Source organism: Terrapene carolina, unplaced genomic scaffold, assembly GCF_002925995.2.
Source record: "Terrapene carolina triunguis isolate 2854851 unplaced genomic scaffold, T_m_triunguis-2.0 Scaffold231, whole genome shotgun sequence".
Classification (NCBI taxonomy): domain Eukaryota; kingdom Metazoa; phylum Chordata; order Testudines; family Emydidae; genus Terrapene; species Terrapene triunguis.
Genome location: NW_020664582.1, coordinates 16,604,968 through 16,632,186, shown reverse-complemented (window position 1 = coordinate 16,632,186; position 27,219 = coordinate 16,604,968). Strand labels below are relative to the sequence as shown.

At 50.1% G+C, this 27,219-nt stretch overlaps 2 protein-coding genes across 2 annotated transcripts in view; one reads left to right on the top strand and one right to left on the bottom strand.

Annotated features, from left to right (window-relative positions):
* The first annotated feature begins 944 nt into the window (after positions 1-944).
* On the top strand, positions 945-15,829 carry ALDH3A2 (aldehyde dehydrogenase 3 family member A2). Its single transcript, XM_024211208.1, has 11 exons — positions 945-993; positions 3,376-3,543; positions 4,216-4,447; positions 4,560-4,645; positions 5,683-5,891; positions 7,619-7,736; positions 8,491-8,632; positions 10,338-10,504; positions 11,988-12,087; positions 12,674-12,909; positions 14,521-15,829. The coding sequence occupies exons 2-11, from the start codon at positions 3,382-3,384 to the stop codon at positions 14,533-14,535; spliced, it is 1,467 nt and encodes a 488-aa protein (XP_024066976.1). The 5' UTR covers positions 945-993; positions 3,376-3,381; the 3' UTR covers positions 14,536-15,829.
* Positions 15,830-16,912: 1,083 nt separating this feature from the next.
* LOC112114495 (multidrug and toxin extrusion protein 1-like) overlaps positions 16,913-27,219 on the bottom strand; it is a 13,979-nt gene continuing 3,672 nt past the window's right edge. Inside the window, 11 exon segments of the mRNA XM_026656565.1 lie at positions 16,913-17,133; positions 18,172-18,256; positions 19,283-19,377; positions 20,657-20,789; positions 21,472-21,541; positions 22,331-22,406; positions 22,801-22,909; positions 23,912-23,979; positions 24,534-24,647; positions 25,396-25,493; positions 26,599-26,803. Coding sequence (XP_026512350.1) covers positions 16,913-17,133; positions 18,172-18,256; positions 19,283-19,377; positions 20,657-20,789; positions 21,472-21,541; positions 22,331-22,406; positions 22,801-22,909; positions 23,912-23,979; positions 24,534-24,647; positions 25,396-25,493; positions 26,599-26,803 — 1,274 coding nt within the window.

The window sequence follows — 27,219 nt, the reverse complement described above, 5'->3', positions numbered from 1 at the left end:
GATTTCCTTAATTACTTGCTCCATTATCTTTCCCTGGCACAGAAGTTAAACTAACTGGTCTGTAGTTTCCTGGGTTGTTTTTATTTCCCTCTTTATAGATGGGCACTATATTTGCCCTTTTCCAGTCTTCTGGAATCTCTCCTGTCTCCTATGATTTTCCAAAGATAATAGCTAGAGGCTCAGATACCTCCTCTATTAGATGGCCATTGCCTCGATGGACTCTTCTCACATGATCTCACTGGAAACTACTTTTCCTTCAAACCCTCTCACCCCCCAAAAAAACAACAAAACCAAAACTGAAATGGAGAATTCAAAAATTTCTTTGGGAGCAGAAACCCCTTAGGAAACAGGTTTACAGATGACTGGGTCAGATGTTGCTAGAGGTGTATGGAGATTCCTTGTAAACTTCCCTCCTCGAAATCCTAACATTTCTTTCTGTTGATTATCTTTTCTTCCTTTCCTGTCTTTATCTTCTTTACCCTCTCTGCCCATTCCCTCTTCCTTAAATCTCTCCTCTCGGACATAGGTGCAGTGAAAGAAAATCCTCTGAGATGCAGCCAGGAAATCAAGTGAGATGGACTGAGACCTGGAGGGAATGGAGTTAAGATTTTAAGGAGAGTGGGAACTGAGATGTTGAGGAGCTCAAGGTGGGAACAGTGGCCCAGATCCTGAAAGATTTTGGCATCTAACTCCCACTAATTCTACTGGGAGTTAGGCATTTAATACCTTTCAGGATCTGGGCCAATGTACTTTGGACTTTGTAGAACCTGCCAAGAACCACAGGCAAGAAAATAATTGGCAACTAAATATTAACGGCCCACAATTATGTATAAAGATGTTTGTTTTCTTGCAAATACTATACAAGTGACCCTGGGCTTGGGGCCAGTTTTCCTTAGTGGGAGGGATGAAGTCAAAGTAGGGAGGTGTCAGGGGCAGGGCTGTGTTCTTTGCACTCATTGCTGTCGAGCAGTCCGGGGAGAAGCTGCGTTTAAGGTAATGTCTTTTCATAACAAGCCACTTTTGTTAAAGCTTAATAGCAAACTACCTACTCCCAGGGAAGGGGAGCCACTGTGGCTATTTACTATGAAATTTCTGCCCTTTGTTTTCTCAGGCAAGGAAGAGAGCTTTTGCAGGACTAGCTTTTCTCCTCTTGCTTAGGTATTAATTATGTAGTGGAAGCTGCTTCTAGTAAACTCTGACATACAGAGACGTAGAATGAAATGCCTGTATTGTTTTAATAGAGTGGGCTGGGGAGAGGGTGATCCCAGATTGAATGAAGTCTCCATTTACAGTGAAGTTGTTCTGTGAACACAAATGGCTTCATTATAACCAGGGGCTCCTATCATTGTAAAATTTGCAATGATCAAGCTGTGTTTTGCAGGGTGGGTGCCCAGCCACTAGAGTGAATGGTGCCACACTTCAAAATAAATTCATTCTTAATATTTACAATTTTTTTGGTAGCATTTAAATAAACATGAGGGTGTGGGGGGGATATGTTTAAATAAATTCCCTAAGTCTGGAAAAGAATGTGGGCAGGGCAGATTTGTCAGCTGCCCTACCTCGCCCTGGGAACTGGCAAGAGAGCAGCTGGTATCCCATGGACCTCTCTGAAATAGACTTACTGAGAGAGAGTGCCATAGGTCAAGCAGCTGTGTTCTGTTGGCGTGTTGTTGTCCATAGGTTTTTGCTATTATTTGCATGAACATAGGGTCCTTTGGTGCTCAGGAGTCGCTCTGCCCCCTGCTAACTATTCCCCAATCGCAGCCATAATCTTGTGACTTCATGATCTCAAAATTAATGAGCAGAGGATTAGTAGCCTTGCCAACAGCTGCAGGGCACTGGCAGAGATGCCAACTCCCTGCGCCAAGCTGCGGCTATACCTGCTGGGAGGGGTGAGGTAGCTCTATGTAAATGCCTATGTACCTGTTTGTTCAAATGAGTCCTACATGCTCTGCAAATATTGACTCAAGCGCAGGACCAAGCCTCTTGGACTTGCTATACCTGAACCTGTAAGGGCCCTAGTGGTGTTTGCAAATTTGCAGAGTAATTTACCCCGTGCCCTAGATTGCAATGGCTCCTTCATTATCTCTTCCACCCTTCTCTGTCTCTACCTTCATCTCTCCTACACTTAGTCCCTCCCTTCCAGCCCAAATGCAGGGCTTTGCCTCCTCTGTCTACTCCTGATCTCGTATCCATTGTCATGCTGCTGCCCTAGGCCCCTGCCTCCACCTCCCAGGTGCTGCACATCAAGTGCCCCTGTCCCCAAGGACAGCTGAAACTGCACCTCTCTGTGAAATTCAGATCCAAACACTGTATGCTTCCTTTTGCTTGTTCTATATCATACGTGCTGCTCAGGCCTTATGGGTATGTCCCTACTGCAGCTGGGTGAGTGCCTCCCAGACAGACAGGGCTAGCTCTGCTCCAGCGAGCGTGCTAAAAATAGCACTGTAGACCTGGCAGAAGCTAGGGCCTCAAGTATTGACCCAGGTGGGTGGGCAGGCTCAAACGCCGGGGCCTAGCCCATTCCACAACCTCCACACAGCTACTTTTAGCGCACTACCTGGAGTCAGTCTACCAGGCCAGGAGGCACGCTACCAGCTGCAGTGTAGACATACTGAGGCAGGGACTCGCTATCTGTGCCACAACTGACAGCTGCACAGGGCCGGGTGCAATCTGGGCACTAAGGGCCTGATTTTTAGGGGTACGTAGCCCCCACCACTCCAAATAAAGTCACGGGGCTGCAGGTGCTCAATGCTTCTGAAAATCAGCCCTAAAAAAGGCAGAACGGGCTGCAGAAGCCACAGACAGATGGAATAAAGCAGGTGTTATGGGCTGGTGCCTGGCTCTGCATGATGGGGGCATGCACCTGCCCCGCCCCATTGCACCCACTCTGACACTGCCCCCACCCACACCCAACACTGCACTTGCTCACCCCCCACCCTGCCGGGGACCTGCACCCACCCCGACACAGTGCACACCCTGACAGGGACCCACGGCCAGGATCCTCTACAAACTCCACGTGCTTGGGAGCAGGTGGGGCCTCGGGGTCCCGCCGTTCCCTGGGTGTGTGTGGGGAGGCATCAGGCTCACTCTCCCCAGTGCCCCCTCCATTCTCTCTCTATGGGGGGGGGGCTGGGTTCCACTAGCGTCCCCTCCAGTCTCGGGGGGGGGGGGGCCTGAGTCCCTCCCAGGGGCCCCTCCATTCTCTCTCTATGGGGGGGCTGGGTTCCACTAGCGTTCCCTCCATTCTCTCGGGGGGGGGGGGGGCCGGGGCCCCCCCCGGGGCCCCCCCCCTGCCCGGGGGGGGGGGGGGGGCCCCCGGCGGCGGGGGGGGCTGGAGCGGAGCCGCCTCTGACCGCCGCGCTCTCCCGGCAGCTCCCCATGGACACCCGGCAGCAGGTGGTGGCGCGAGCCGGGGCCGCGTTCCGCTCGGGCCGGTCCCGCCCGCTGGAGTTCCGGCTGCGGCAGCTGCGGGCCCTGGAGCGGATGGTGAAGGAGAAGGAGCCGGAGATCGCCGCCGCCCTGCGCGCGGATCTGCACAAGGTGCCCGGTCCCCGCCCGCCCGCCGAACCCCCCGTGTCCCCGCGGGCCGGCTGGGCCCGGCCTGCGCCCCGGGGCCTGAACGTACCCCGAGCTGCGCGGGGCCAGGGCGAGACGCCTCAGGCCGGGGGTGGCCGGAGCCGCCGAGTCCCGCCCGCCGCCTGCTCCTCCGGCTCCGGTCAGGGCGAGACCCTTGACGGTGTATGTGGCTGAGGCCAAAGGGGGGGCAGGGCAGGGCAGGGCAGGGCGGGGCGGGGCGGGGCGGGATAGCTCAGGGGTTCCAGCATCGGCCTCCTAAAGCCAGGGGTGTGAGTTCAATCCTTGAGGGATCTGGGGCAAAATCAGTCCTTGGTGCTGCTAGCGAAGGCAGGGGGCTGGACTCGATGACCTTTCTGGGTCCCGTCCAGCTCTAGGAGATCGGAATATCTCCATGTATAGGCACTGAAGCAGAGTCACGTCTGTGGTATAAATGTGTCCCCAGGGGAAATGTCCCAATCACCTCCCCGCTGTTGTGCCATGTGTGCGTGTGCCCGCTGCGAACGGGACCCTAGAACGGACAGTCGCCTTCAGCTTGTGCTAATTGTATGGGCCATCATCCTGTTTCTCGCTCTGGGGGGTCAATATGGCCCCATTGCTTTGGCGTTCACTTACGGAGCACCCTGTTATTTATTACAGAGCGAATGCAATGCATTCAGTTACGAGATTATGGGAGTGTTGGGGGAGATTGCCCTGATGGTGGACAACCTTCCTACATGGGTCGCCCCTAAGTCTGTTCCCAAGAATATAATGACGCTGACAGATGAGGTCTACATCCACCATGAACCGCTGGGTGTGGTCCTGGTCATTGGAGCTTGGAACTACCCCTTTGTCCTGATTATGCAGCCTCTAATAGGGGCCATTGCAGCAGGTATGGTATAATCCTTATGCCTTGTTTTGTTGGCCTTTACAGTCATGCTTTCTCCCCCTAGTGTGTTACAGGCTGAAGCAGACAACACATTGTCCTGATTTTTGTCTCTTAGGAAATGCTGTAGTAATCAAACCTTCAGAGATAAGTGAAAATACAGCAAAACTTGTAGCTGAGCTGATCCCACAGTATATTGACAAGGTTAGTAAAAGCCAACACTCCTGACAGTTCTGTTGTTTCTAGTTGTTGTTCATTTGTCTTGTAGTGCCTAGGCCCTGCACGGATACAAACTTTGTATCCGTATCTGATCCACGATCCACAATCATGATCCGTGGATATCTGCAGATATGAAGTGGATATCTGCAGGGCTCTAGACATAAAATTTGGATCTGCCTCCATCCGTAAACATTGTCTGCGGACATAAAGTGGATATCCGCGGATTTGCAGGGCTCTGCCGATCCAAGTTCCGTCATGCTAGGTACTGTACAGGCATGTGTCTGCCATTTTGAAGAATCGGGATGGGATGGGAGTTCCTGGCTAGAAGAGAACAGGCTCCTTCAGCTGGAACGGCAGGCAGTAAACGCTTTAGTCTAGTCCATGCCTTGCTAAAGGAACTCTGGGTAGTGGGGTTTATCAGCAGCAGAGGCTTAATTCTTCCCCACAGGCAGCATTAGCATGTCAGCACTCTTTAATGAGCACAGCCAGATGGCCCAGGAGACACAGCTGCAGGTATTTCCTGCGATGCTGCAATCATGCCTCTTCAGACAGTTCTCTAAAGATAATGAAGCCATGAAAGTAAACCAGACTTCCCATCATGCTGGATTGTTGTGGTGTTTATTCCGATGATCAGTAAAAATGTCCAAGAGCTAAGAACAAATGCCATTTCTGCACTAAAAACTGCTGCTGTTGGCTTTGGTTTCATCTTGGCTTCTGTAACCTGGGACTGGCAATACTTGTCCCCCAAGTGGCTGCAGCTTTGTTAAAGCAATTGGTGCTTTGCTTGCAGGAGTCAGACTCTGGATCTGGAGTTAACAGCTCACATCAGGTGTGGGAGACATTTTGCAGTGTTGAGATTTCTAAGCAAACCGTCCAAATGGGATGGTGGCTCTGCATTTGCAATGACCTTGTCATGCAGTGACAGCAAAGTAATGATCTAGTGTTACAAATCTCTTGACATTTATTGCACCAAAGTCAAGTCAGTTACACAAACATCTTGCTATTTCTGCCTGCATTTGAAGGACCTGTACCCAGTTATTAATGGAGGGGTCACGGAGACAACTGAGCTGCTAAAGGAGAGGTTTGATCACATCTTCTATACCGGGAGTTCCCACGTGGGCAAAATTGTCATGGAAGCTGCTGCCAAGCACCTCACCCCTGTCACTCTTGAACTGGGTGGAAAAAGTCCGTGTTACATTGATAAGGACTGCAACCTTGACATTGCCTGCAGGTGAGCTCGTCCTCTAGGGGGTCAGTTGCTGGGGGCGGGGAGAAGTCCATGAGGAGTGTTTGTGGCTCTCACAGTTGGACGCATGCCTCTCTGACTATGGTGGCGGCTTATGGCCAGACTCTCCTTTCCTACGCTGGTTTCTCTCTCTGTCTGGGGGTTTTGGTTGGCTCCCACTTGACCCCACTTCTGCTTGTTTGAGTTTTGGCAAATAGAAACTGAAAGATGAACCTTTTATTTTAGCATATTTGGCTCTGTTAATGTTTTTTAAAAGCTTTTATCTAATTAGTTTAAATACATTGGATGTAGCAGTTTGCACAGTTGATTATACTTGACTGTCCGCATTGGGCGAGGGAGGAGACTTTAAAGGGTGCAAAAATTAGCTTAACCTGCCCCCTCGTTATTTAAATGGACCCCAATCTTGCAAGTTGCTCCATGTGCAAGTAGCTGGCAGGATCCAGGCTGTGGTTTTGGATTTTTGTTTGTATCGTCCCATTCAGTTTCACAGCCATCCTGCAGAATCTAGAACAAAGGGCACAAGTCCAGAGTCCCCCAACAGCAATCTCAGAACACTCCCCCAGACTCGTGTATGGCAGCTGCCGTGCCTTGATGGGACCCTGCTCTGTGAATGATTGAGCAGTACAAAACCAAATATTTAGAGAGCTCTGTTTTTAAAAAAGGAGGCAACATTCTTTAAAGCAGCTGTTAGAGGCCTAATTCAGTAACTCAGCTTATTATGGATGCTGGGGTATTAACATTTTTCCTGCAGCAGAGCAAAAGAAAATGGGTCAGATTGAAAAGTTGTGGAGAAGCAGCATATTATATTGTACGCTCATGACTCAGTTTTCCATTTGCCCGAGCAGAGCTTGAGTATCTCGTATGGGGGCCCCAAGGCTTGCGTTAATTGTAAGAACGCAGAGTTCTTTAACATAAGAAGAGCATAGCATGGCACACGTGACTTAGGTCGCGTTTCAGTCATTGCAGCCACTGAATTTTTTAATCCCACTTGAAGTCTCGCTTTGACTTTCCCGGATTTGGTGGGTGGTACCGTCTTTCCCAGAACATCCAGCTATATATGCTTACATGCCTGTGCTCCTGTTTAATCTTGTAAAATGAGACTAAAACCTGCACTGTTTGTACAAACATGTACTAACGGTCTTGCTAGGCAGAGACTTTGGAAGGCTGCAGCCTATCGATATGATCGACTGATAGCCAATGCTGATGCAGAATGTTACAGAAAGATAGCTGCTGTACTTTGTTCAAGGCTCTTGCTCTAACTCTTGGCTATTTTTAATTAAAGCAGAACACTGCAGGGTTCAGGTGCTCTTGAATTGCTGGAGTTTATGCTGCCTTTGAGCCATTGCTTTTTAACATCTGCATGCAGCATTGGCTTCAGAATCCCCTGTCAGCATCAGCTGGGGGAATCCTGTGACTCTTAATGGGGGTTCCAATGAGATCAGTTTATCTAGGTTTCAAAATGTGTTTACAGAGCACCAGAAAAGAGCACCATTGGGGTGTAGTCTCTGGTAAGAAACATTCCTTCTCTCCCCACCATGAGTCAGCCTCCTGCAGGGAGCCATGCTCCTAGGAGATGCTGAACATCAAGCTAGTAATCACTTCAGAATGGTTTGGGATGGGTGTGGTGCATCGGCAGTGCTCCAGGTAGAGATGTCTCCTTTTGTCAGTAAAACACTAGTAAATGGAGATCAATCCTTTTCTTCCTTCCTTAGACGGGTAGCTTGGGGGAAGTATATGAACTGTGGGCAGACCTGCATTGCCCCCGATTACATCCTATGTGACCAGTCCATCCAGAACAAAGTCGTGGAGAATATCAAGAAGACTCTCAGGGTAAGTGTTAAGTGACGTGTGCTTTGCAATTCTGTGGCTGCTTTCCCTGTAATTGTAGCTGTGTGTGTTTTGCTCTTGTATTTCAGGCTCATGATGATGTCAAGTGTGTGCCTTGGAATGTTTGTAAACTGCTTGACAACTCCAAAGCCCTTGTAGCAGTGCCAGGTCTGGGGACTTACTCTGGCCTTGGCTACACTTGAGAATTCACAGCACTGCTGCGGCAGTGCTTTGAAGCGCGAGTGTAGTCGCGCCGCCAGAGTACTCCACCTCTCCAAGGGGAATAGCTTGCAGCGCTGCGAGCGAGCGTGCAGCGCTGCAGGCGCTGATTACATTGGCGCTTTACAGCGCTGCACTCGCTGCGCTCGGGGGAGGGGGGGGCGTTTTCACACCCCCGAGCGCAGCAAGTTGCAACACTGTACAGCGCCAGTGTAGCCAAGGCCTTAGTTAGACGGTCCCGCTTGTGTTTCCTAATGTCGATTCAGTTTTCCCAAGCCTGTAGCGTTTCAGATCTGTGCTGTGCAAGTGTAGCTGGAAATCCACACCTGCGGAGAGCACACTAATACATTTCAAGGAAATGACAGGCACCTCCGAGGCTGAGAAATGGCCTCATCTAAGTAATGACAGGATTTGCAGCCTCTGCAGTAGTCCAGCTGATGGCTGTGCTGACCCTGGCCTAGGGAGGGAGGTGCCAGATTATTGATCAAACATGTCCCGTTTTTAAACCCCACCCCCTTTTCTTTTCTCTTTTTTACAGGAATTCCATGGGGAAGATATAAAAAAATCTCCAGATTATGAAAGGATTGTCAACAAGCACCACTTTAAAAGGCTCGTGACACTGCTGGAAGGACAGAAGATAGCTTACGGAGGGGAGACTGATGAGGCTACGTGCTTTATAGGTATTCCTTCTACATTTGCTTGGGACAAGAGGGTGGCATATAGGTGTTACCGTGATCCTTATGCCAGCTAGCGTCCTCTCCTCTCTGAGCTGATGTGTAGTCAGACTTCTGGCTCATTTCACCTGTATTTAATCCAGTTGGTGCATATGATTAAAATAAAAAGCGAATATCTCCTCCTACTGCAGCCTAATGTTCCTACGGGACAGGTGTTTGGCGGCTGTTTCAGTGTTTTGATATAGCTATTCGTTCTCCTCAGGTCTAGTATGAACAAAGCACTGGTGAATGGCAGAATAACAGACCAGCTTCAGTTTCCTCATTTTCAGGTCTTCCCTTCCCTCCTTCCCCCCCAAGCTCTCAGGCTCCTGTTAATCTGTACAAATCTCTTCTAAGTCACAAAGAGACTTGTGGTACCTGTTTGGAAGTCACACCATGGTGCAAAGCCTCTGGTTGTGCTCAGGTGGTGCCAACACCACAGGCATGAGGTCTGCCTTTTGCCTTCCCTTTTTAAAAGGGATAAAGCGTGGGGCTAGGATCCAGGAAACCTGAGTTTGTTCTCTGCTCTGCCACTGACTTCCTGTGTGACCTTGTGCAAGTCACTTGACCTAACTGCTAATGATCCATATTGTAGCCTGGTCCTATAATAAATGCCAATTGGTACTCAGCTAAAGAGAGGAGACCCCTATGGTTCTTGCCCCAGGATCAGACACAACAGAGTCAAAACTGACAAGTTCAGTATCTTGTAGGGAACCCCAGGCTGTATGGGAAGGGTACTCACCTGGAGAGCAAAACACAACCTTAACCACCTTTATTAATACAATTAATAGAGACAAGAAAGCTCCAAACCACAGAAGCAAATATCAATAATAGAGTATTAGAGAAATCTTAACCGTTATTCCTTGCCTAGCATATGCTCATACTTACATACTCACACCCCTTTCTTGGAGATCTGGTGGTCAGAGACGAGACAAAGGACCAGCCCTGTCTCTGGCATGCAAAATGGGTTTGATGGTCCGGATCCCCGGTGCTTGAAGATAGGTGATAAAGGATTGAAGGCTGGTGGGCTAGCTGCCTTCTTCACGTGGGTTCTTGCTTATATAAGGCCTGGGAATCAGCCTGAATATTCATACAAAAACTCTGCCTCCTCTGTCCATATCCAACTTCCTCACCCTCATAATATTGGGGTGCCTTTCCCTGATAGGCTAGCATATTCATCCTTATTGACTCATCCCTATTGCTAAAGCAAATTTGTGGTTAGATGTCTGCCAACGATCCTCTCTGAAAATATCCAAGCTTAGTATCAGTTCAGTATTCCTGCGGTTGTTCAGTCTCATGTCAACTTTTCTCATAAGCAAGCTAGTCCCAGTTCCTCAAAATCTAGGGCAACTGTTGGACCACTTTATTTGTGCTAAAGGTCAGAGGTCTATGCTTTACTTACACTAACTTGCTTAGGCCAGTGTCTTACAGGATGCAGGCCTGTAGGTTCCTTGCGTTACTGCTAGTGAAATAAGGCTACTCTGGCCCTATGGGCTACATACCCACCTGACTAGACCAACAAAACGGCGTTTATTTTCTTTGAAAATTGAGATGGGGATACTAGCTGTGCTTGACCACTGCTGAGCTAGATGCAGGAGAGTGGGTGGGGCTTCCTGAGCAGAGCATTTATTTCCCTATGTCCTAATTCAGTCTTCTCCCCTGTCTGTCGTAGCCCCGACTATACTCACTGATGTTAGCCCAGAATCCAAGATCATGAAAGAAGAGATTTTTGGCCCCCTCCTTCCAATCGTGACTATAAAGAGTGCGGATGAAGCAATTCAGTTCATAAATCAACGGGAGAAGCCGCTCGCCCTTTATTTATTTTCCAATGATAAAAAGGTAGGTCCTGGGCTCCAGAGTTGGACACACAACTCTGCGCTGCACATTATAAACACAGAGCCAGGTTCATCCTTGGCATTGCTTCATTGAGTGCGTTTGGCTTTAGCTCCTGTTAAATCCCCGCTCTTGGGTCCCCTGGAATCTGATATTCCCAAAGCTTCTGGAACTCCCCGATCCTTAATGGTGGCAGATTAAATCAATCTGTTTTGCCCTCACACCCAGGTGGGAACACAACATAGATGGGTCATTTTGACAGGTGGCTTCCCACCACTCCACTGCTCGTCATAATAGCTCAGGGTGACCGGGCTCTCGAAATGGGTCAGGCCTGTTCATACACCACCAGAAGAGTGTTCTGTAAGAATGTGTAGCTTGGCAACGTAGCAGAGACTGAAATACTAGCTGAGGTAAGGACACAGTCAGTAACAAAGGCTGGTAATCTTTAAATGCAATATTAGGGAAGTTGTGGCCTCTGGACTTGCAAAGATTCTAGCTAGTACAGCTCTTGTACAGACCACCGAATCGGCTATTGCTAGTGGGAACGTGATAAAGCCAAATACATTATAAGCAAAAGGGAAAGGGGTGTGTGTGTCTGTCTGCCTGGGAAAGCGAAGTCTAACCCAGCTGCTGGTGCAGTTCCACTGAGGGCCGTGGGGTTGTACTTGTGTAGCTAAGAGAATTTGTCATCTTGAATCTGAACTCCTAGTTCTAAAACAGGAAAGAACTCTTAATGCAGAGTATTAAGACTCTGTACAAAGGGTAGCTCCTCCTGCAAAAGACAGTTATCAGGCATCTCAAAGTCTGAGCATCAAAGGATCTTGTGCAGTCAGCACCAACTTCTTCATTGTGACACCTGGCCCTAGTTAGCCTGCTTGCCAGCCCTTGGAATACAGCTGCTAATTCAGCACGCTGAGATTTTATTGCATTTATAGCCATATAAAATCTGCATCTCTTACGGGTGGCTTATTAGAGCATTTCCTTAGTTGGCCAGTCTCTGGGTTCTCTCAGGGGAACTTTTCAATCCTTCCTTAGTCAGGGCTGATGAATTAGCAGCTGAATTCCGGAGCTGTGTGATGTAACCCTGATCATCCACCCGTTCTCACCTCTTGATTCTCACTGCATTTAGCTTTGAAATATTTGTCCCTTTAAACATTTCTAAAACTTGACTCTCTAGTGGTGATCTTAAAGCATTCATCACAATGCTGTAATCTGACAAGATGCCAAGGAAAATGTTGGGTGCTACGTGAACACTACATGGTGCTGTTTTGGAGACTTCCACCTCAAAAAAAATTTCCCCATTAAATGTCTGGAGAAACAGAACATTTCTGAAGCCACAGGTAGTAAACTTGATGAGCGGGTTCCCATCATCCCTAAATTTCTTTGTCAAGATAGTTTCTATCACGGTGTTGATCATCCCTCTAAAACTTTATATTAAACACAGCTGGTAGGTTATCTGGCATTGTATCGTCTGTTTGTGTTTTATTAGTTGATCAAAAGGATGATATCGGAGACCTCCAGCGGCGGTGTCACTGCAAACGATGTCATTATGCACTACACTCTCCCAGATCTGCCCTTCGGTGGAGTCGGTGAGTTACAGGAACTCTGTGTAATAAACCATGAGTGTGCTGTGTAGTCCTGCTCTCTGTATCTTAGCCACTGGTTCTTTCTAATGATCACGTGACTGATCAGAGCCTTGGAGTTCTGTACAGCAGGCCCCTCGTCCCTCTTAAATAAATACAGACAGCAGGTTCCCGTAGAAAGGTGCTGGCCTGAATTCCCCCCGCTTATCCTCAGAACAGGTAGACACGCACCCATAGGCAGCTTCCAGCACACCCACATGTGCTGCACCAACGTTCCTCCACCCTGGCCTGGAATGACCTCTTCTGCAGATGAGCCGCTAACACCGTTTCCAGGCCCATTCAGTCCTTGGTCCCTCTGCTGAGAGTGCCATCAAGGGGTCCTGGTGTGGTGCAGACACCGGTTCTCTGGGAATGGGACTTAGACCCCCAAAGGTTTGACAAAGGGCAGGTTACTGAAGAGGAGTTGGGTTTCGAAAGGAACTTGTCTACGGTGCATATTCTGTGTCTTTGGCACTGCTAGCCTGGATGTGCCCAACGGATTAACTTGCCCAACCAACTGCGTGCTAACTAGTGTGTGTGTTGACACATTCAGGGAACAGTGGAATGGGCAACTACCATGGCAGACACAGCTTTGAGACCTTCTCCCATCGCCGCTCCTGCTTAATTAAGTCTCTGACGATGGAAAGTGTGAACAAAATCCGGTACCCGCCAAACAGTCAGAGGAAGCTGGACTGGGCCAAGTTCTTCTTCTTGAAGCGATTTAACAAAGGCCGCCTGGGGCTCATTGCCCTGGCCCTGCTGGGAGCCATCCTGGCTGCGGTGATAAAGGTGAGCTTTGGGGCTCTGGTTTTCTGTACCATTGTGTGCTTTCAATGAGGGTTTATTTCTGAGCCCAGTGAGCGCATGGAGGTCCCACTTCCCAGCCTTGCTCCTCTCCTGGAAGCTGGTCTACTGTAACTTTTGAGCTGAGATCTGTGTGAAAGCAGGGCCAGCCAGAAGCCCTCAAATCTGCTTCGATCTCACTTAGGCTAGCAGGATCCAAACCGGTAACAGGGCTGAGCTGATTCTTGGGCAAATCCTCTGAGTCTGCTAGGCCATTATTGCTCTAATTTGATGCGTAATGTGTGAGAAACTGAGTCCTCCTCCTGAAGAACGGGTTGGGACATGGCTAGATGGGATCTGCAAGAGCTGCTTCCACCACTCTTTCCCCATTAGAGCTTTCTTTGGGAGTAGTTGGCTGGCTGGCTGCCTGGCTAATGAACTGAATATGTGGCATTTGTAGCTGTGCATTGCTTACAGGGATACTGTGGAGGGGAAGGTTGGCTCTTTGCTCTGCTGCAGACAGCCCATGTAACCTTGGACAAATCACTTCTCCATGTGGATGTGGGGCTACCTCTGCACTACACGCTGCCTTGGGGGAAGTGAGGGTAACCAGGGGCTGCGTGTGCTGTCATGCCACACAGCATAATGTCAACCCTAACTTGTGAATCTTTCCTGCCACAGCCTGGGTAGACTTGCGGGCTGAGGGGAAGGGTAATACTAGATCAGCATGTCAGTAAAGACTGGTTGAATTGGAATTGCCATTGGGGATCACATCCACTGTCCCTCTAGTGCCGTATCCTGTCTGACCATGGCCAGCCAGAGATGCAAGATCCCCACATCAGGCAATTGCAGGCTAATTGTTGCCCACATTAGGTCTCCACTCGTCAGAGATTGGCTTGAGCCCCGAAGCACACGGTTTTCTGTCCCTTCCCGAATTCTTTGTTACCGTGCATTATGAGATGAGGTCCCTCTTAAACTACTGTGCCAGTCTGTGACCAACTCTGTCTTTGAAATAAAACCTTATTCTACCATCTCCCCGCACCTCATTACGTGCCGGCTCAGTGAAGAGGGCGACGTTTGGGTTTTCCCAGAATCAGTGGCCTGTGCTGAAGAGAAAAGCCCTGTGTGGTGTCTTGGCACTGCAGACACTGTGCTGGCTCAGTCATCGCTCAGGAGCAGCAGGTTTCAAAGCCCAGCTAGTCCTGCTGAAGCAAGATAGGACTTTCCTTGTGTGGCGTATTACAGACCCCGCTTGTAGAGGGCGGAATCTTTCAGAGCCGTGGATGTGGGTACTGCGTGGAGTGATGCAGGCTTTCCTTCTGTCCATCACTCTGACTCTTTACCCTTACAGCCTGGTCACATGGGGTTGTGAACAGCTGATTCTTCTCTTGCATGCAGCATCTAGGCTGTGGATTCTACACCGTACTCAAAATAAGAGTCAAAAGGGGGTGAGAATAGGGAATAAGAGACTGACAAGGGGGCCAGGAAAAGCAGTGCCTATTGGATCCAGAGTCTGTTCAAGTGGGGAATGCGCACCCACCTTTGTTAATATCTAGGAGTTGGAATTTATTCCATCTCTCTGCTGAAGTTATACAAGATCTTTCTTTGCCTTCACAGGTGGCCTACTCTTGAAGAAAAGAAGTGACCTGACCTGCTATAACCAATCCGCAGTACTTGTACTCTGAGCGCACACTTTATGTAATGACCTTTTTCAACTTGAGAGTTTTACTTTTTTTCTATGAAATATTAAGGGCACAAAGCAATGAGAAGTAAAGTAAGAATGCACTAGCTAGTAACAGTGCTGGGGCTAGCACTTCATGTTGATTTGAAAAGCCATGCGGCAATACAGGGATTAATGCAGCAGTGGGCATAAAGTATTGGTCATGCAACCAGCGAGAAGAGAACTGCAAAGCAGGAAGCAGCAGCACCCTCCGTTGCTACTCCATGCTGTATCAAGACCATGCTTATGTCTTCTCAGGACTGTCACCTCCTGAGCTCGCCCAGTCTTTGCTGGAGAAGTAGAACTTGGGCTTACGTTTCAGTCTGTTAGCCATCACCGTTCAGTTCCTCCAATGATTTTTCCAGAGTCCTCCAAAAAGAGGGAAATCAGGACCTGATACACTTAATGTAAAGAGTAAAAGCCCAAAATAAAACAGAGGTAGCCTTTTTACATCTTAATGGGCAGATACATTTTCTTTAGAGTTCTTCCCTTTTATGGTACCTGCCAGGTGTTGTTGCAAGTATCTTCCACACCTTGTAATTAGTCTTCTATGGCTTCCTTTCTGGTGTGGTGGAGACAGATTTTACTAATACTCAAGACTAATTCTGACTAAATGTACATTGAGGCTGCTGCTCACCTTCTAACCCAGGACATGTATCCCTAGAATCTCCCCCAGAAAAAAAAAGATTGTCCACTCGTTAGCCCTGTGATTTAATCTGACCGCACATTCAACTGGCTGCAGCTTCCAAAGTGAAAGACCTGCTACAACTGTTAGAGGGTTGCAAGGTATCTGTCTTGTAATGCTGCAGTCACCTGTGCTCCTATCTGCCCGGCTTGCCTTTTGTGATGCAGGGGCTGTGTTTAGAGCATTAGGAACTAAAGAATTCACTCTTGACATATTTCTATTTGCTGCTGGAGAGAAGCCAGAACATACTTTCAAGTGAAGTATACCTTATCTTATGAAGACACCAGTTAATTAACAAGGGACCTATTTCAGCTGAAGGGGAAGAGATTGGATAAACTTAAGCACTAGAAGAGGTTCCAACTTTTTAAAATAAATATTTTTAAACAGTATATTTTCCTTATTATTAAATTTAACTAAAGAATTTATATTGAAAAATTATTTGCCTTCTGTTCAGTAGCTGGAAATGTATGCTGTTTAGTTAAATTGATAGATTTTGAAAGTACTAAATAAACACTGGCTGACAAACAAGAATGAATGGAGCTTGGTTGGCTCAATAGAGGAGGCAATATAGATAAGTACCTGAGAGGGAGTCAGGAAACCGGGGTTATGTGCAGTTCTGCCACTGATTCCAGGCAAGGCTCTTCACCCGACTTTCCCCATTTGTAAACTGGGAATATTTCCCCCCCAGAACAAGCCCTTTGACCTCTAGGTGAACAGTGCTCTGAGGGGTAAGTTATTACAGATATTAACCTTTCATGCTCTGTCTGTTAGTATAGCCTGGTGCTGGGTATGACTACAGGTTAGGGAGGGAGCCAGCAAAACTCTACTGGAAGCTTCATGCTCGAGCTACCCATATTATTGAAATCTCCTCCCTGCCCATAGAGAGGCGTGAGGTGAGGAAGAAAGAGATCTGCACACACTGTTCCTCTGTCAAATGATTTGATGCTAATGCAAACTCCTTTGGAAAGCTGTTCCTTCCATGACAACTGTCTCTCCCCGTATGGAGCAGTCCTTTCAGGCAGCATGCATCTGAAGCAGATACACCACTCTGAGAGCAGAGATGGAGAATATGCTCTGAAGAGGTTCACAGCTAACTAGAGCTCAGTGATTGTCTTCTGCCGTGGCAGCCAAACACCAACATGAATTTCAAACCAGAGGAGCCATTGCAATACCCTAACTGGCAGCTTGAGAGATTTATTCATCATTAAATGCCATTTAATCACCATGCCAGCAGTCCTGTACACACAAGCTATTGCTGCTGCTATCTGATCACAAGCAATAAAAGTTCACGGTGGTGATAAGTTATCACTGCTTGCACTTGAGAAGCTGCTGCGGGTAGAGAGGGGCAGTCCTCCAAAGTATTTCCAGCCTGTTCAGCCAGCTGTGGGATGAGATTCCCATAGCAGCCTGTGGCCGGTTCCAAGGGCACCAAGTAGAGCAACTCATACTGCTGGTCAGTTCTACTTCTGAGGAAGTGGGATCTTTGCCCTTGCTGTGACAGTAGGACCTGTGGAGCGTTAGTCGTCTGTAGCTGGGTCCATGTTTCAGCTACCGAGTGAGCCAGAAGGGGCCTCCTTCCCTTTATCCACACCCCTAGCGTGACGCTAGTGGTGGATAGTAATGACCCTTATTAGAATACCTACTGCGAGTACAGCAATAGCTGCGGTGACGGCCAGCCCGCGCCGTATGATCAGCTGCTTCACAGACAGCATTTCACCCACAGTGGAAAGGGCAGGCGTGGCTTCCTGGAGCGTTAGCTGGTACGTCTGACCCTCGTTCTTAGTGATGCGCGTCAGAACAACGCCGTTCGGAGCTTCTGCTTCCACTGCAACACAGCGGGGGGGGGGGGGGGGGAAGTGGTACTGCTCAGGCTGTAGAACTGAGTTGCCAGCTGGTAGCACTAGGACAGCCGGCAGAGACTTCACAAATGAAACTGCTCCCTGGCCCAGTGCTGAAGATATCTCTCTGGGAGCACTGTCCTTAAACTGCTTCCTTACAACCCAGATGATCCCCTCCTCTTCTGCCTTTACGCCTCAATTCCCATTCTTCTAGCTGGTGTTTCCCTCCTCTCCAAAGCCCGCAGGAAGAGCCCTGTGCCCGCCCCTCAGTACAGGGTGCAAAGGAAAATAGAGCTGAGCAGACCGAGCACTTATTAGAAGTAGGAGGGGTTTTGCTGTCTGCTCTTTAAAACCCGTTTATTGTTTTAAGATAAGCTGGATTGCAGGCCTGCTGCAAAAGGGAACAGGCTCCACCCTCCCAGGTGCTGTGGGCTCAGCTTACTGCTGCTGGTGCCTAGAAATTCCACTTGGTGAGCAGCCTAGATCTTCATGGGTTGAGAGACAGCAGCTCTAAACCAGCACGGGCGAGAGTCCACTCAGTCCAGAGCTATGCGGCGACACCCTTAGTTTCCCTGCAGGTATGTCAGGTTTCCACATTGGGACTTGAGGGTTCCTTTCCTAACACTAGCCCTAGCGTGGCTTGCACTGTCACTAGTGCAGAGCATGGTAATGCTGCTTTTACCCATTATATAATCAACGCACTTAAAATCAGCTTCCCCCAAACTGCTTAGACACGTGCACACACACTGCCCAACATACCTGCCGAGAACGGGAGTGATTTTAGTTAGCTACCCACTGGGCAGCACTTCAGTTACTCAGGAGTCATATATGTGCTACCTGAACATCTGCAGGTCACAATTAGGGTGACCAGATGTCCCGATTTTATAGGGACAGTCCTGATTTTTGGTCTTTTTCTTATATAGGCTCCTATTACCCCCCCACTCCCTGTCCTGATTTTTCACACTTCTTGTCTGGTCACCCTAGTCACAATATTAGGCCATTAGTAAATCAACCCTGTTCCCTACCAGAGGGGAGCGCCATCTTGTGTGAGACAGGAGCTGAGTTCAAATCGTTGCTGGCCAACTGGCTCACACCCGCCCGTTGCTGAGCCTAGGAACAGAAACACACTGTACAGTACTCAGACGATCACTGTTATATGCAGCAGGTTGGAAGGGAAAATGTATTTGTCTTAAAAAGCAAGTTTTACTATCACCTTTCAGATATACAGTTTGTCTCACAGGAGCTATTACTGCCCGGCCCTGAGATTTGTGTTACATGAATATGGAGCTTTTGCTGGCGTGGATGTTGTGAGTAAAGAAAGAACCCAGAGAGCAAAGCCAGACCAAAAAGTATCCAAGGGCTGAGAGGTTTAAGTTGCTTGTGTGTGTTTTATCCAAACTGGTTTGCTCATGAGCTCTCTATCCAGAGTTGGCATTAAAACCCCGCAAGGACCCAGTGAGTTATAGGTAACCTGAACTGCTTTAAACTATATATGAAAAACTAGCAGGAGCCCAAATCATGAATAGAATCTCTGGCCACACCAACCCCTTGCATTAAGCCAAAATAGCTACAGATCAGTTTTCATGGTGCTGTCCAGCCTTCTCCTGCAACATGGAAGCACTCAGCAGTGCGGGGTCTGGCACCTTTTGCTGGGCTTTGTGTGCTCAGGCTGGCAGCAAAGGTTGCAGGAGCTCCGTGGAACTCAGAACAGGGCCAGGAAGAGGCCTTCCTTCCCTTCCCCTTTAACCACATGGCCAGCTGGCTCCCTGCCATGGGAACAGAGCGATCCCACTCGTGGTTAACGCGTTGAGAAGAGTGACTGGGGAGGCCCCTAAAGGAGTAACTGATTATTGATTAGTCAGGAGGGATAGATACGGTGACGAGTGTTAGCCAGTCATCGTGATTCTAACATTAATATTTAGTCAGAGCTGTTAAAGGCACGAGTGGCCAATATGGCGGCATACCAGGGCAGAGAACCTCACCCAAGGGTTGCACTGAGCCCACTGCTGCTGTCTAAGTCACCGCTATTCAGGGACCCGAAGATGTTTCACTAATAGGTCTGCGCCATCACCCCCGGCCCCCCACTTGTACACATGCCAGATACAACCTGCAATACACTAAAGTAAAGCTGGTTACCTCCTCGGAGACCCTTTTCCAGTTCATCCGCCCAATGTAGATGACGGAGCAGCTGGCTGGGATAAAGGCGCTGATCAGCAAGCCGACCCAGAGGCCTGGGAGAGGAAACGCTGGCGTTAACCGGACGCACTCGCTCGGTCCCCAGATGAAAGCTAGGGTGGCAGGTGCTATAGAAACACTTCAGATGGAATCTCCTCCTGGCCCTGCAAGCCTGCGTCTCCCGCTGCTTTGCTGCCTACACACGCCCAGTATGGGCCCGAACACTTAGGATTGGGCCACCAGGGAACTGGGGAATTGCTCCGAATTGCTCCTGCCATATGCTTGGCCTCGCTGTACCTGGTGGGGAGCTGCGCAACACTGCCACCTAGTGGCCACTGCTGCATAGTACAGTCAGGGCCCTTAATACTACACCTGCCTGCTCAGGTGGCTCCTCCCCAATCCTAGGAGGGACTCCCAAGGGAAGATCCAGGCCCAAAGGAACCCAGCCAGGGAGAGGCCCTGAGCGGCCCAGCCAGCCTAGGGGATCTCCTGTTTCTGCCAGACTCCCCCAGGTAAGGAGGGAAAGGGGGTGTTAACCAGCCAGGGTGTAGATGAATACGGTGGTGGGAGGGAGATGGAAGGGGGGGGGGCTGGAGAGGACACTGGTGTTGAAGCCGAGGTTGGGTTGTGGGGGGGAGGGAACTAGGGGGGTTGTGGGGGCGGCCGCAGCCCCTGGCTTGAAGTGGTTTCCATTATATACAGGGTTTGCAGTTTGGGTCAATGGCTCCCAGCACCCCTGGGGGGTGGGGAGGAAGAGATGCATTTTTTGGGGGGGAGATGGAATTTTTCTTGGGCTGTCAGACAGCGATGGAACTGTTCTGGGAGGCGGGGGGTGCGAGATGTGGGCTGTGAGGGGGTTGGGTTTTTGGGGGGGCTGGAGGCTGGATGGAATTTGGGCTGTTTCAAGGAGGGGCGAAGGGACAGAAGACAGCTCACTGGGGTCCCTTCTGGCTTTGGAATCGTTGCTTCTAAAGCACATTTCAGCTGAGTTTAGTATGCACCAAACAGGCGCAATGTCCCAAACCCACTCCCTCGAAACCCACCCCCGGCCTCCGACCCCACCCCTCTACCAACACCAGCCAGCACAAGGACGGTGTAACCTTTCGGCGCATTTTAAAGGCAAAAAATTTTTTACCCCGGGGGAAAAAAAAAAAAAAAAGCAGGCAAGAGACATGGCCAAAGGCAGGGTAACGACTCAGCCCTGCTCCTGGGACACGACCAGAGGCGTCTAACCTAGAACATCTGGAGCTGGGCTCGTTTTGCCCTGGGATTTTGGCCTCTGTATTTCCAGGGCTAAAGGGCCAATTCCCTTTCCCCCCCTTCCGATGTTTGTACCTATCATTCCAATCCTGGCCACGAACAACAGCACGCTTCCCAAGGGCAGGCCCACGGCGTAGTAGCCAACAGCATTCAAGATCGCGCCGATCTTCTGCTTCCCCACGCCTCTTAGCACGCCGCTGGTTATGCACTGCAAGGGGGGAGGACAAGACGACTCTGAAGGATGTGTGCTGGTTGCACTAAGACCCCTAGGCTCGGTGCCCACACATATTGGTTGCTTTACTTGTCCTTATTGACCCCTATCGAACCCCGGGGGGCGGGGGGGACGGGACACCCTCACCACAGCTGAGCCCTCACTTCATGGCTGGTTGCAGCCAGGCAGCTGGTAACCCCTGGAAGCTTGTATAACAGCCTCGCCCCAGGAGAACCTGCTTTCTTCAATCCAGCCCCTGGCAGCCATGGGCTGCTTCCAAATGACCACGGTTTGTCTCTCTTCTGTACTCACTGCTCTGTCTCCTGCTCACAGACGATCCACACAGTAATTCCTGTAGGCCCAAAGGTAGGGAATGTTTCCTGCGTTCCTTCCCTTCTTTCCCCATACCTACCCCCTCCCTTCCATCTGAATGCACCATAAACTATTAGCCCTGCTATTACATGATTTTCCTTTTGGCCAGTTTCCCCATTACATCGGATGTATTCGTTCCTCCGAGTCCGTCCCTAGGGCCTGTGAACTTGGAGGCAGACATTACTCAGGCTCTTAGCCATGAGCTCTGAATTCTCTCCTTGATCAACCTGGAACTGAATCCCACCAGTGTCAGAAATACCATCTGATAGCAAATGCAGCAGCACAGCTAATTCCCTGAAGTACTTACACAGCCGGCTTCAAACACGTGGACGGCCACGTACACTGGCATAACCCAAGCCACCAGGGCAATGATCTCTCTGTTTGAGGAATGAAGGAGGCAATCAGGCTTAGAAATAAAGTGCATCTGTCACAGCTCAACTAATTCGTGCCCCTAACACATTGCTGCATTCTGTACAACCTGCTGACCCTCGCAGGCTTGCACCAACGTGCCCGGAGAGAGACTTGCTTACAGCACACGCTTTACAGTGCAACCGAGCCCAACGGTACTACAGGGCCGTACCGCAGGCTGGGACTAAACTGTGAGTTACAGGAAGTTCTGAGCCTCGTTTCTGCTGCTGCATTGGGAAAAGTCAGCCGCTCATAAATCGCTTTTCGCCCTCGGCTGGCTGGCCTTCAACCAGCGATTGAGGGTTTCGGGCGTCTTCGTGTGTGATCAGGAAAATCAGTTGGGCCGGGTGGCATCTGCACCGCCCTGCTAACTACGCTTTTCACAGCAGGCTTTCCCCTGTGACTTGATCAGCTGACGTCTCCCGAAACAAAATTCACTCTGATTCAAATCAAGAGGAACATACACCAAGGCGCGCTCTCTTTCGAGGGAAGCCCGGGTCAGATGCAGCATCATTTTTCCAGTGAGATCCCGGCTTTGTACTCGGATGACTAAGGGAGACTGAGCGTAGGAGAAGGCAAGTGTGTCCACCCCATGCGTTAAGGTCCCCTGCAGTCACTGGGAACCTTTCCCCTGACTTCAGTGGGCTTGGGAGCAGGCTCTTCTAAGCCTCCAAACAAGTCTTCCCTTGGCTCAATCTTTAATAGTGACTTGTCATCTTTGTTCTGAAAGGACTGTAGTACCGATCGGAGCAACTCACCTGTCACTGGTAAATATGTATCCCAGCACATCCTTTGTGGCTGCTAATATGACGCCCACCACCAGGCAAAGAAACCCTGAAAAGCAGAGTCAGGAGTCAGTCGAACAGAGCAAGCACAAGCTGACGACTACGTGAAACCCAGTTCCTGTCAGAGCCTGAGCAACCTGGCTCAGGCCACAAGCGTAAACAAAACGGGGGCTGTCACCCTGGTCCCTAGGTGTGCAAATCACTAAATAACTGCAGGCGGTCCGGCTGAATCCCACGACTGCAAACAACAGGACGCTGCAGGGGAGAACTGAGGTGCAACTGGCACAGATCGGTGTAGGAAGCTTGCAAAAACAGCTGCCCTTGCTATGCCCGGCACTAGGCAGAGCCATGAGCGTCTCGCTTTGACTGGCACCGGAGCATGTGGACTGAGCCCCCGCTCCCTGGCCACCGAGGAGGGGTGGAGCCAGTGCAGAGTCACCTACCTGTGCACAGCATGCTGGTGGTGGAAGATCTCTTGGCCTCCTCTATGTTCCCAGCGCCCAGCGCGTTCCCCACCTGAATGCTGACGGCTATGCTGAGTCCGTAGTGAATCTGAAATCCCAAAGCACCAACACACGTTGGTCTGGGGAGGGGACGTCGTGGGCGACAGCGACCCAGGGGGACAAGTGTTACAACCCCTCCAGCCGAGACAATCGCTCGGAGGCGGCCGTGAGCTCATGAAAGTGAATGTGGAGAGAGCTCTGCAGAGCAGGAGGCAAAACTTGAGGTCGGGCAGAGGGAGGGGCTACAGCCAGGTGTAATCGGTGCCCGGGCAGGGGCTCTCATCCTGCCTCTGACCCCGATTCCCATCTGTGAGCTTGGGCAAGTCACTTCACCTCCCAGCCTCAGTTTCCCCATCTGTAAATAAGGGAGAACACTGGCCTGCCTGACGGCTGGGGAGTACTGATAACGTCTCTCTAAACCCCAAACTGCTGGGTATTATGGATTGACAGGCCAGGAGCAGGAGACAGGCACAGGTCTGGGCACTTGTGGAAGCTGGGCCCAGGAGCCAGATGTGGGACATGTTTGGGACTGACTGTAGCTAAGGCTAATAACTTCAGTCTGAGTGGCTGTCTGGTGACAGGCGTTGGTGTCGTTCTGCCTTAGGCTGGTGGCCTCTAGCGCCATCAGGGCTAGTTAGGGGCTGGCTCCGTTTGCTGGATGAACAGGTTTAAGGAACGGTGTAGAAGGTGCCTGGGGGCTGCTGCTAGGCTTGTGAGTCCCTCCTCGCCCCCACGGAGCATCTTCCTGGGAATGGCCGGAGCAGCTACAAGTGAATGCAGATATTCGCCCCTCTCGACTGAGCCTGGGACTCAGATCTGGCGTTGACTCCCTGCTCTGCCACCAGATGCCCTGTGCGACCCTGAGCAAGTCTCGCTGGGCCTCGCCCCCCACCCTGCCCACTGTGGACACTTCCTCTGCCTATTTCGACCGTAAGCGCGTCAGAGCAGGGGCTGTCTCGCATGGCTTGTCAGCGCCCCGCACAATGGGGGGCTCTCTCGGGGGGGGCCTTTAGGTGGTGCAGGAACGTAAATAATAACCCCGAATTCTTACCATGTACGACACCGTGGACACCTCATAAATGATGGATTGTGCGGAAAGCTCCACTACGCTCAGCAGGCCTGAATTCGGGGGGAAACGTCAGAATTGTGTCGTTTGCTCCCCAGAAAAGGAGCCTTTTCAAGAGGAGGTGAAACGTCAGCAGATCGGTGGCTCTCAACCGGTCCGGACTCCCTTCAGGAGGCTGCTTTGTCTTGCGTACCCCAAGTTTAAAAACTCCCTCACTCAAAAACTACTCGCCTACAACATCCCACACAAAGATACACAAGTGCCACAGCACGCTAGTGCTGAAAAACTGCTGCTGTTCTCCTTTTCACCGTATCATTATAAACTAAATCGACTGGAAGATAAAGACTGTACTTACATTTCAGTGTATAGTCTATAGAGCAGTGTAAACAAGTCATTGTACGAACTTTTAGTTTGTACTGACTTCGCTCGTGCTTTTTATGTAGACAGTTGTAAAACTAGGCAACTATCTAGCTGGGTTGATGTACCCCCAGGAAGACGTCTGAGTACCCCCAAGGGTACATGTACCCCTGGTTGAGAACCACTGTGGTGATCCTCCTTGGGGATGATATTTCTAGCACCCCATCAACATGCTCCTCCCATCACTAACCTATCAGGAAGCTTCCGATTTCGTAGGTCCACCACTCGATGCATATCATGAGCATGCTGGGCACAGCCAGAGCGATGAAGGTGTCCCACTCCTGGAGGCACTCGCTGGACCAGCCTGGGACAAGAAGATGAAGGGTGTAAAGAGTCAGCCTGGGGGGTCAGCACATGGAGAACCAGGAAGTGAAACTGACTGGGTCTATTTTCACTTTCCAGAGCAAGCGAAGTGCAAAGAGAAAAAGCCCCGATTCAGATGCACCCAAACTCCAAGAGCGTTTGGAGTTGGCCCTAATCTCTTCGGGGCCTAGGCCATGTTAGAGAGAGTGCTAGGGACCAGGTTGGACATTTCTGTAAATCCCAGGGGGAAACTGCCACCCTTTCTGTACTCAATGGGCCCTCCCAAGCCGCGCTGTAACCTCAGCAGGAACTCCAGCAAGGGCGAGTGTGCTTTGTCTGTTAACACATCCCAGTGGGCCCAGAGAGCCCTAAGTGACACTCTCAAACCAAGACCCCAGTTCTACGGGTGACTCCTGCACCCGCGCAGAACAGCCAGCAGGATGGGACGGGTGCTGTTCTGATGGCAGCACGGGGACCTCTGGCAGCTTTAGAAGCGAGGTTCAGTTCCCCAGGAACGCTGCTCACCGACACGACTTTCTTTCCAGGCTCACCCAGCATTTGTGATACGCTCTGTCGATCTGAGCTGTAACTTACACAACGCGGCATCTGGCAGACAGGCTTATACCAAGGTTAATATTAACCCTTCTCACCCACGGAATTAAAATCAATGGAAGGGGAGCTGAGAGGGTCTCCCATGGGAAGCAGAGAGTTTTGCAGACACACGAGAGCATAACAGAAAGATACTACACCTCCCCAGGTCTCCACATGGAGCTTCTTTGCAACAATGTACAGGAACAGGAAGATGGCTTGAGTGTACTGAGCAATAGTGTTTGCCCAGGCGGAACCCCTGCAAAAGGGACAGAGAAAGCCAGTTGGACTTTCTGCTCTTGGAGAGAGCCCTGTCTCGCCGGCAGTTGCTCTAGCTGCAGCTAAAGCCTCACTTAGGAGCTGAACCGAAGACACTTGCGCAGACGACAAGAGCATCTCGCCCACTCCACACCCAGCGTTGCATTGCTGAGCGGGTACTCAGTGAGTGGGGAGTTCACCTCCCTCTGAAGCGTTAGGAATCGGTCCCTTCAGGGGGCAGAATGCTGGGGTGGATGGACTAGACTAGCACCCCACCTGCTTATCCTCACGGGCTGGTTTGCTACGGCACGAACATCTCACTAGGTACGATCTGATTGGCTGGGACTCCCTATCCCAGAAGGCTCCATGGAACCCTTTGCTACCAGTCAGTTTCCAGCTGGCGTGTGTATATTTGCCCTGTGCTTTTACCCAGATAAATGACTCCGTCCTACAACAGCACTTTCCATCTCCCAAGCATTGCACAAACAGGAACTCACAGCTGCTTCACTTCCTACGCTAATGCTTTTGGGTCCTGAAGTCCTGCCTCCGTCACAGCCAGTGCTGAGAGAGCAAGTGGGGGTTTTACAGAGAAAGGACGTCAGGGCAGTGTCTGTTCTGTATCTGGTGAACGTACCCAGTGAGAGGGGACTGCATTTCTGCAATGGCCAATGGGATCCCTATGGATCGCCTCAGGGCCTGGTTTTCTGGATGAAGAGAGCTAGTCATACCACTGGGCCAAATATTGGGCCCTTGCTTGGTTTTATCCTTTAAGCAAAGTCCCACTGGCCTCAGCTGGAAACCATGTGCAAGTTAAGAGAGCTTTAGTATCCTCTAGAGATCCAAGCTGTGTCTCAGTAGCCATCCGTGACCGTCACATTTGTTCACTTGGGCCAAGATTTTTCAAAAGTGGCTAATGCTTTTGGGTGCCCAACTTGAGACACCTGTAAAGGGATCTGATTTTTCTGAAGTGCTGAGCATCTGGTCTCTGAAAAACCAAGCCCCTTGAAAGGAGGTCTCAAGTTGGCCCCCCAAAATCAGTACCACTCAGGATCGAGCCATAGCTGGACATCTAGTTTCTGTCTTCCAAATATTCAGGCACTACTCACATGACTCCGAGGTCCAGCACGTAGATAAAGACATAGTTTGCAATGGCATTTATGATATTTCCAGTGATGCCACTTAGCACCTCCGGCCAGATTATCCTCTGAAATTAAACAAAATACAGATATGTGTTTTTTTCCAGGGCTCCTGGATTTTTGTTGCCTTGTCTAAAATATAAACATGGCTTCTGGAGAAAGGCGTATGTTCGTGCTTCACCAATCTGTTCAATACCAAACTCTTGGGTAGCAATGGAGGCAGATGGGAGTGGGGGAGTGACCGGGGAGGGTAGAACTGGTGATGCTGTGGTGGAATTTTATTCATGAGAGCAGCCTTGTATTTGAGGGGAAGTAGCTCTGTATTCTGATTGGCTAGGAGCCTCCAGTTGTATCAGAATTATTGCTCTTTACAAACACCATTCAGGAAGCAGCGGGTTGAGTGGTGAGAGCAGGAGATCTGAGTTCTGTTCCCAGTTCCATCATTAACTTGCCGTGTAATCCTGGGCAAGTAACGTAGGCCCAGATTTTCAAAAGGGGCCTCTAATTTAGGGTACCTTTAGTCTGTAGGTGCCCAAAATCAGAGCCCCAAGGCCTGATTTTCAGAAGCACTGAGCACCCATAACCCCTTTG

What these genes read in the sequence shown, in the direction of transcription:
- ALDH3A2 (XM_024211208.1), top strand. Translation starts at nt 3,382, where the DNA reads ATGGACACCCGGCAGCAGGTGGTGGCGCGAGCCGGGGCCGCGTTCCGC. An exon ending in TGCGCGCGGATCTGCACAAG is followed by an intron (nt 3,544 to 4,215) that starts GTGCCCGGTCCC and finishes TATTTATTACAG; the next exon opens with AGCGAATGCAATGCATTCAG. An exon ending in TCCCACAGTATATTGACAAG is followed by an intron (nt 4,646 to 5,682) that starts GTTAGTAAAAGC and finishes CTGCATTTGAAG; the next exon opens with GACCTGTACCCAGTTATTAA.